This window comes from Leptonychotes weddellii, chromosome 9 (assembly GCF_054177405.1).
Source record: "Leptonychotes weddellii isolate Sample4059 chromosome 9, ASM5417740v2, whole genome shotgun sequence".
In the NCBI taxonomy this organism is placed as follows: Eukaryota; Metazoa; Chordata; class Mammalia; order Carnivora; family Phocidae; genus Leptonychotes; species Leptonychotes weddellii.
Genome location: NC_138377.1, coordinates 107767759 through 107777454, shown reverse-complemented (window position 1 = coordinate 107777454; position 9696 = coordinate 107767759). Strand labels below are relative to the sequence as shown.

The window sequence follows — 9696 nt, the reverse complement described above, 5'->3', positions numbered from 1 at the left end:
CCCCTGAGCCTCCCCTTATCAATTAACTCTCTCCCGGGTTAAAATAAATAAATAAAAAGCCTAGATCTCACCACCAAATTTTGGCTGGCCTTCCAGAAAGGGTTTGGGGGAGTAACTTTTCAATCTTTCAAATCTCCTTTAAAAAAGAATGAGACATAAAGAGGATGTCCACTGGGAATCCCATCACACACTTTTGCAGTTCTTCTCCTCCCCTATAGAATGTCTCCCAGGCAGAGATTTCTCCTCTCCTCTCAGCACTTCCAGAACCTAAATGAGAATCCGGCTGGTGATGCCCAGCAAATGGTTGCTGACAGAGTACCGGGGCCGGGGGTAGAAGGGGGCTTCCTCTCAGGTCTGTTGTTTCTGGTTGGAGAGACTTCCCAACCTGTGGGAGCCTGGTTCCCAGTCGCTGTCACCTAGCCACTGGCGTAAGGGAGGTAGGGCCCTGGAGGACTGCACCCCAGAATTGTCCCGCTCTCTCCCAACGACCCCGCGCGGCTTCTGTCTGAGAGCAGGAGGGAGCGGAGTGGGGACCAAGGACAGATGGGAGAGACAGAGCCTGGCCCTGGACAGCCCCCGGCTTGGCCGGAGGCGCGATGCGGAGGGACAGTCCGGTGGAGACGGAGGCGGGGCGGGGTGCCCACACTGTAACCAGCGCCGGGGTGCACTTCCCCCTACCCCCGCGGGGCTGCAGTTCCCCGGGCAGCCGCGGAGTCTCCTAGGCCCCCGCGCGCGGACTCGGGTGGGGGCGGGGGCGGGGCTCGTCACGTGGAGAAGCGCGCGGAGGCGGGAGGGGCGGGGGCGCGCGCTCGGCTCTTTAAAGGCGCGCGAGCCAAGCCGGGAGAGGCGGCTCCGCGGCCGCAGGCGCAGGCCCGGGCGGATCCGCGAGACGCGCGGCGTGCGGGCGGGTGGCGGCTCCGGGTCCCAACATGCGCCGGTCGGTCTGGCTGGCGCTGGCCGCGTCGCTCTTGCACGGTAAAGCCCCCGGGTCTCCCAGCCCTCCACTCCTCCTCCGCGGGGTTCCGGGCGCATTCTGGCGGCTCCGAGCGCCCTGCGCCGGGGCCAGCTTTGGGGAATCGCGCGAGGAGGGACGGTGGGTGGCACTACCGGGGGCTGTCCGGGAAGGGCGAGCCCGGTTCGTCTGGGCTGCTTGCTTTAGGCGGCGGGGGTCACGGGCAGGGGGCGTGGGGCGCATCCCCGCTGGCCTTCCCTGAGCAGCCCGCCGGGCTCTCCTCTCCTTAAGTGTCCCTGCAAGGCGAGTTCCAGAGGAAGCTCTACAAGGAGCTGGTCAAGAACTACAACCCCTTGGAGAGGCCCGTGGCCAACGACTCGCAGCCGCTCACCGTCTACTTCTCCCTGAGTCTCCTGCAGATCATGGACGTGGTGAGTCTGGCCGCGGCCGCAAGGCTGTCCTCTCCCCGCTGTGGGTTCGGAGGGGTGGCGGAGGCATCAGGCGGCCAGGCGGTGTAGCTTGGCTGGGACACGCTTGCTGGCTCAAGGCCAGGAGGGCCAGCGCTCTGCCCCTAACCTGGGCCTGCCCGCTGCTGCGTGCCTCAGTTTCCCCTCCCGCCGAGAAGGAACCCGGTGAAGCATGTTCCACTGTCCCAGCCACCTGTGCGTGGGTACTTCAGTCCCACCTTTCCCTCAGCTTGGAAACTCAGGATGAACGTATCCCCATCCTGAGCCAGAATCAAAGAATAGGGTATTTCCAAATGGTCACATTTTAGTACCCATTGTGGTATAAGTGTTAGCATGCTGTCCGTGTCCATTTAGCCATCTCTAGACTTTTCTGCCGCCTGTAGTATGTAGCCTCTTTGGGTAGGGGCTTGGCTTTGGGCTTTGCAGCTGGTTAATCTGTCCAGGCAGATGGCCAGCTGTGAGCATTTACACACCCCTTGCCCTAATTCCAATAATGGGCTATTTTTTTTTTTTTTTCTTTCTGGTGGGAGTAGTGCTGGTAGTTCTGCTCTGATGGTGAGCAAGTTTCCACACTCGAGATACACTTGTCTGTTCCTTCAGGCAGCTGCTCCCAGTCCCATGGGGTTCTTTCTTTGTGGACTTACTAGTGCTCACTTTAGTTGACAAATATGTATAGTGTGTGTAAATTTCTTTTTCTTTTGCTCTTCTAGACTGCTTTGAATGATCAGAGTTCATTGACATATCCTTCATACAATACAAATATTTTACAAAAGTGTTTAATTTATTATAAATGGATTTCTGTGTCTAGTCTGTACAAGACATTAGACTCTGTTCTGGGGCACAGGGACGATGGTGTCCAGGGGGAGGGAAGACTGTGGTAGGAAAGAGGTGTGCAGATAGCCTCAGTTCCACATAGAAAGTGCTACTATCCACCAGAGGGGTGCAGATGGGTGGTGTAAGAAGACAGGTGATATTTCATAATCCTACAAATAAAGAATACCCACACTACCACACTGATGTATGTTACATCACTTAACCTAGTTAAAATTGCCGTGATGAATGGCTTCCTCTTCCATACTATACCTGCATTAAATGTGCACTTCCTCCCGCAGACAACTCTGCTTTAAAATACTCAGTGTCTATGTGATGACATGACGACTTACCAGGAGGGCTGTAGGCAAGTGCTGTTGTACAGGTTACAAAAGAACAAAAATTGCTGTTTACAGAGCTTGGATTACAGGAGAGGGGAAAGGATGCAGATTTGGAATTAGGGGAAGAGAGGCTGAAAAAGAAGCTCTAGTATTGAATGAAGCCGGGTCAGAGAAATGGAGGTGTGGGGGCTTTGGAAGCGGCACAAGGCTCTGGGTGTTTGGGGAGGCAAGTACCTTATTAAAGATCAACTTCTCTGTTACTTTGAGAGGTTCAGGATTTGTACTTGGGAGCCTTGGTGGGTTCCGGCTCTGACAGTTTCTGGATGGTTGCTCTTAGGTAAGTTTTGTAAGTGTCCTGAATCTGTACTTTGCTGTTAATGAAATAGACACAATAGCATTTCACTGGTCACTGTGATGAGCTAAAGATGTGAAGGCAAATTTAAGAGACCACAAAGCTAGCACATGACTATGGTCATTTTCATCAAATGCACCAAACCAAACAACACTCCCCACTCCACCCCTGCACACCTGGACAGAGGACCTGTCAGCTAAGCAAAGACACTTCACAAGTGGTGCATGATAGGCTGAGAAGGTGAAAGCCACACTCCCCCACCCCATTTGCCCAGGATCGGCTCCAGCCAGCCAGGTAGCCTCACCATGGGTATGCTCCACATAGACAAGAAGCCTCTCTGGAGTGGTCCTCTGGCTGGCTGGATGGCATGTGAAGGTACAGTGGCTCCTTAGCCAAGGAGCAGGAACAGTGAGCAAGCGGAGCAGTCCTAAGTCTGTGGCAGTCTCTTTGGAGAGGAGATCACTCATTGTGCAGCTGCAAGCTTCTTTCTGGGTGCTTTTGCCTCTTTTAAGAGATCCTTAAGGAATCAGGTTAAATGAGGGATTTGGGGGTCTTATGAGAAGTTTAGGTGTCAGCTAGAGTTACGTGATGTGACAAAGACAAGCTTGTGTCAAGTTAGGAAATTTTAAAAACTAACAAAAATCATGAGTACTGGGTATCATCATCATTCCAGTGCTAGAAAAACACACGTGAAGGCAGCCATGAGCATCCTGAGGTCATGGGAAGGTGGGAAGGGAAAAAGCCTTGGTCTCACCTTGGCCATCCAGCCATGAACCCGTTGAACTTCGTAGGCGGGCAATGCTGTGAGCTCATGGTGTGGCCTTGAACAAATTACTTTACCTCTCTAAGCCCTGTTTCTTCATGTGTAAAATGAGAGTAGTAATACCCACTTCACAGGGTTTCAAGAGGATTAAATAAGAAAAAGTGGTTGACGTTCACTGTAATTCACTGAAGGTTTGCTAGTTCTTAATTATGTAGCTACTCAACTCAGAGGTTGGGAAGTTGATGCCTAGAAAGGTGTGGTCACTTGCCCAAAGTTGCTCATTGGTTAGAGGCAGGGCTTCAAGGAAAACCCACATCTGACTTGCCAGTGCTTTGCATCTTGCCTCCTTTGGAGTTGGTAACTTCTTTTGCAGGACAGTTAGCTTAATTTACTTAAACTGGCTGAACTGTAGCTGATTGAGTGAGACTGTCCTGAGATCCTAGGTGGAAAGGAAGTCTCTATATCAGAAATAATGAAATATGCAAACATTTATATTCTATTCGGACTTGGCTCTGCCTGGTTTTGAAGCAGAGCCAGGGCTCTCCAGCTGGAATCTTAGCACCCTGGACAGAGATACAGTGGCTCTCATTAGGGATTAATGTGACAGTCTTGACTGGCGTTAGATTCTTTTTATAAATTTGGTTAATATGGGTCATTTACTCACTCTGACTGGGCTGTTCTAGAGACCATTACCCTGCTCTCCAAGTCTTCTTATTCCCCTTTTTGCCAGCAGAGATTTCCTGGCTGGAGTGATAGGGAGATGGCATATGATGCTGCATATTTTATTTTCATGAAAGATCATTTCTCTTTCACCAGTTTATTCCACACATATTTACTGAGCTCGTTTTGTGAACTTTGGTAGATTCTGGGGATTCATAAATGAATAAGGGTTGGTTTCTACTTTTAAAACTCACAGTCTGGGGCACCTGGGTGGCTCAGATGGTTGAGCGTCTGCTTTCGGCTCTGGTCATGATCCCAGGGTTCTGGAATCGAGACCCGCATGGGGCTCCCTGCTCTGCGTGGAGCCTGCTTCTCCCTCTCCTTCTATTGCTCCCCCTGCTTGTGCTCTCTCACTCTCTCTGTCAAATAAATAAACAAAATCTTTAAAAAGAATAATAAAACTCACAGTCTGGCTAGGGAGACTGACATGTAGATCCAAGATTACCACATGTGTAATTTAACATACATGCCTATACAAAGTGCTACAAATACACATAGGAGAAAACATTTATTTCCAGCGAGGGTGGCTGGGAATGGTTTCAAAGCGGAGGTAGTTAGATTTCTAAAATTGAGTAGGAATTTGCCAGTTGGAGAAAGTAGGAATGACTCTCCAGGTGATGGGGGCAGGGTGAGAAGATTTTGGTGGAGGACAGGACACTTTCAGCAAGGTAGGTTTTAAGAAGTGCTCACTCTCAGTTATTCTTGGCTACAGGTTTTGCTGTAAGACTTCTTAGAATATTGGGTGTTCCTATGTTTATTGAGAATTTCTAAAATAGGGATACATATAGTATTGACCAAACTAATTTTTCTTTACAGACTTTTTTGGTAAGAATTAGTTTCTAGAAATATACCTTACAAGATGAAGGATAGGATTATTTTTGGGGGAGGAAGTATGCATTGAGTTCAGAGACAGGAGGGGAACAGAGTGTGAGGTATCTAGAGTGCTTCTGCAGAGTTGAGGTTTTGTCCTAGTCTGGGTATCTCTGAGGGCATGAGGAGACTGTGTGCCAGGGGATTTGTGAAGCTGCAGGATCAGCTTGCCATAGCAGATTTTCCTAGAAATGGAAACAATCCAAACCATGATATTTGCATTAAGTCCCACAAATATAAATTATAGATTAGAATGAAAAAAAAGATGCATACATTTTAAAGACAAAGCATATATTTTCAAAGGGATTGTTTTACCTGCTGTGGTCTGTTCTAGTTATTTAGCAGGCCCCTAGGTGAAATGTTAGGTGGAGAGTGGGAAGGTGTGGTGTATTTTTAAGCAGAGGAGGGATGTAACTAGACCTGTGTTTGTTTAGATAGAGGATGTTGAGGGCAGTATGTGTGTGGGATAGATTGGAGAGGAGGAGAAGTGTAGACAAGGGATGAAGAGGTCGAAACTTTCCAACATTGTGGGAAAGTGAGAAGTGGACAGAATCCAGAGACACTTTGGATATCCAACCTATGATGTACAACTGTTTATATAAACTTCATGTAGCTACATAGATAAATTTGTTATGTAAAAGTGTCTAAATTATTCCTGAATGCATACTCTGACTCACGGCATTTATTAATTTACTTCGTGGGCTTGTAACTGGGCTGAGAATGAGATGATACACAAGAAATCATTTTGAAGTGATGCAAATGCAGGGTTGTAAACTGCCAACAGTTTCCATAATATTTCTCCTTTATTCCTGCCATATAGTCATTCACCTGTATGCATACATCTTAAGGCCATTCTAGGTGTTGATTTGCATAAAATAAATGTGCACAGTTATGAAAGCATGTCCAGAAGGCAAGGCATTTAAAATGAATAATGTGAATCAACACATAATTATACACAATGTAAAACACATAATTATGCATGAATGATTTTTGGTATTTTATAGATTCTACTTTTAGATTCAACCTTTCAGAAACTTTAATCACAAGACAGTAGAACTAAGTGATCATGCATTTGGGGTTTGCTACAGCCAATGGCAGGTGTGTTTGTGGAGCCCAATAATGTAAGGGCTTGTGTGTTACCTGACAGCCCCATGGCGATGCTTTGCTTTTGTCAGACCTATGATTTTGCACCTGCTGGCCACTATTTAAAGTGCTACAATGCTAACTTAATATTATCCAATATTAACTGTAAAAATTGTACAAGTTGAACACCATCTATGCAGAAAGCCCAAGGTACAAGTAAGTATCCTAATAATGTTTTTATACATGGTATATCTTAAAACTACAAATGTAATACATATATTTGTGCAGGAAACGAAATTAAAAAAAAAGGACTGAGGGGGAAAATCATCACCCAAATCACCATCACTCAAGACATTCTGGTGTATTTCATGGTCTTTTCTCTGTGTTTATAGAGTGTGTAGGGAAGTATTTAAAAATTAAAATTATATAACCCCATTACAGCACTTTAAACAGTATTAACAGGCATTAATTTTAAAGTGATACGAATATGCCAAGTAGTAAACAAATATAAATTTTAAACTAAAATTGAATTCTTTTTCCACTATCATGCATTTCTCACCATCAGTGTGTGTTCAATCTCTGTCCCTCTTTTTATTTTAGAAATCGTTTAAAAAGCGTGTATTGAAATGATTCATGATGTTACTTTTAAGTTACATGAAATGATTCATGACGTTGTTTCTAAGCCTGGTTGCCTTTTTATTTTGCCCCAGTGCATGTGGAGAATTGCAGAGATAATCTGAAGGTCTTGAGGATACTATCTTCCTCCAGTGTTTGTTTGTTTCTGACCAACATCCAGGTCATGGCACCAGCAAGCACAAATTGCCTCAATCCAGTTAGTCACTGAGAATATGGGGAGCTGGCCTTCCCTCCCTGTAAGGGCTGATCTGCTTTTGATTTTTGCTTATACATACAGGATGTAAATATAGAGAATTTACTAGAGTCTTCTCTCTTTTCAATGGACCTTGAACTCCTGTTTTGTTCCCCTAGCTCTCACTTCTGTCAAGATCTGCATAATTTTTTGGCCTCTTAGGCATTGCTTTAGGAATCATCAAAGGGTTGTTGAAAAGTGGCCCCAAGCCCTGTTATCTTCTAAGGGCTTCCCTCCCCTCCTGGATCTTGGTTCTGCAGTTCTTCATTGCCCTGTTAAGTTCTCTGGTGTTTTTAAGCACATGATCATTGCATTTTCCATCTTCTTTAATTGTTCTCACTGGAGGATTTGTGAGAACCACTTAGTCCATCATTGCTGGGAGCAGAACTGAAATTCTAAATTAAAACTTGTTTATAATGCACCTTTGTAATTGATCCAGATTTATTATGATAGAAATTTTATCCCTCTCAAACCTCTTTATGACTTTGGGACATAAACAAACATACAAAATGGTTTAGCTTTATAGACTGAGGATTATGGACACTTTTACTGAAGGAATCTTTCTTGTAAATATTGCTTTTCTGGTCTACCACTGAAGGTATTCCCCAAAGCATTCAGTTTTCTCAGAGCTCCTGATTCATCCCTGACATGCTGTTAAAGGAAGAGAAAGAGTCTTGTTATGGAGGGATGCTAATGAAAATCTCCGTCCTTTTATTGATTTATTAGGTTTAGGTAGTGTTTTACTCCTCAGAGGAGAGGCAAGTCATTTAGAACCTTCTAATAGCAGTTCCCATGATATTTATTTCAGTGATTTACTTATTGACAGTCAACATCAGGTATAAACCATTTTAGCAAAAACCAAAAAAATATAACACCCCCAACCAAACTATTGTAAAAGTGTGTCTGTGTACATATTTATGTGTATATAAATACACACACACACACATCTGTTGTCTTATCTCTCCTTGTTGAATATTTTCTTTTGATATCTCAAAATAAGATATCACATAATATGCTTAAGTTTCCATGGAGAAAAGCTAGAAGTTACAGCAAAAGCTGAGGAAATCACAGCTCCCAGAATGCCAAAATAATTGGCTGAAACTAACGAGATTAAATAAGGAATTGTATAATATCCTGTATTATGGGTTAAAAGCCGCTGAGGGAGAATGGGCTGTGGGAAAGTCTTAGATGTGTGCCTGACTCCAGGCTCCAACTCAGCTTGTAGATGAAGGAGCTGACCTGTCCCAGTGGCAGGTGGAAGCTGGCAAAGTGGGAAGGAATTGTAACTGTCGTGGTTAACAAATGCCACCTGTGAGATGATCCTTAAAGTGGGAAATTTCCTCTCAGATCACTGTCTGTAAAGATTCCTGTCTTGGGGTAAAAGAGGTGGTGTCTATATTCGAGGGAGAAGGCATATTGATAAAACAATAAAAACGTGTTATGTCCCACTGGAAAACCATTAGCATGGCATTGAGCACCAGGGTTGAATTTTGCCCTTCTCTGGAAATTTATACAGGTGGAATAACACAAGCACACGGTGGTATTCTTTTGGGTCTGGTTACTTTTGCTTAATTTTATTTTTGGGAGAGTCACTCAAGTTGTTGCCTGTGGTTGTAGTTTATTCATCTTTATTGTATGAATATAAGATTTATTATTCTATTGATGGATATTTAGATTCCAACTTTTGTCTATTATGAAGACCTCTGTCATAGATATTCTTATTTTACATGTCTTTTGATGCACATGTGAATGCATTTTTATTACATATGTATATATATGGGAGTGGACTCTAAGGCATAAGGTGGCAATAACTTTAAGTTTTCCAAATGAAGCCAAACAAAATGATTTTAAAATGATTATATACCAATTAACATTCTCACTAGCAGTGTATGAAAAATCCTTGTTGCTCTACATACTCACCAACCCTTGGTATTTTCAGTCTTTTTAATTCACAGTCTGGTGGGTGGGGAGTGATAGTTCTTTGTGATTTTAATTAGCCGTTCCCCAGATTACCACTGGAGTCGAGGACATTTTCATTTCTTAATTTTAAGTTGGTTATTTTCTTTTGAGAAGTGTCTATTCATGTCTCTTGCCTATTTTTTTTAAGTTTTTTTTATTGTTATGTTAGTCACCATACATTACATCATTAGTTTTTGATGTAGTGTTCCATGATTCATTGTTTGTGCATAACACCCAGTGCAACATGCAGAACGTGCCCTCTTTAATACCCATCACCAGGCTAACCTATCCTCCCACGCCCCTCGCCTCTAGAACCCTCAGTTTTTCAGAGTCTATCGTCTCTCATGGTTCGTCTCCCCCTCCGATTTCCCCCCCTTCATTCTTCCCCTCCTGCTATCTTCTTTTTTTTTTTTCTTAACATATATTGCATTATTTGTTTCAGAGGTACAGATCTGTGATTCAACAGTCTTGCACAATTCACAGCGCTCACCATAGCACATACCCGCCCCAG

The 9696-nt window shown here is 44.4% G+C and overlaps 1 protein-coding gene across 1 annotated transcript in view; it reads left to right on the top strand.

Moving 5' to 3' along the window:
- The first annotated feature begins 871 nt into the window (after positions 1-871).
- LOC102726125 (neuronal acetylcholine receptor subunit alpha-7) overlaps positions 872-9696 on the top strand; it is a 109591-nt gene continuing 100766 nt past the window's right edge. Inside the window, exons 1-2 of the mRNA XM_006740678.2 lie at positions 872-975; positions 1244-1383. Coding sequence (XP_006740741.1) covers positions 930-975; positions 1244-1383 — 186 coding nt within the window. The 5' untranslated portion in view covers positions 872-929. The remainder of the gene's footprint in view (positions 976-1243; positions 1384-9696) is intronic.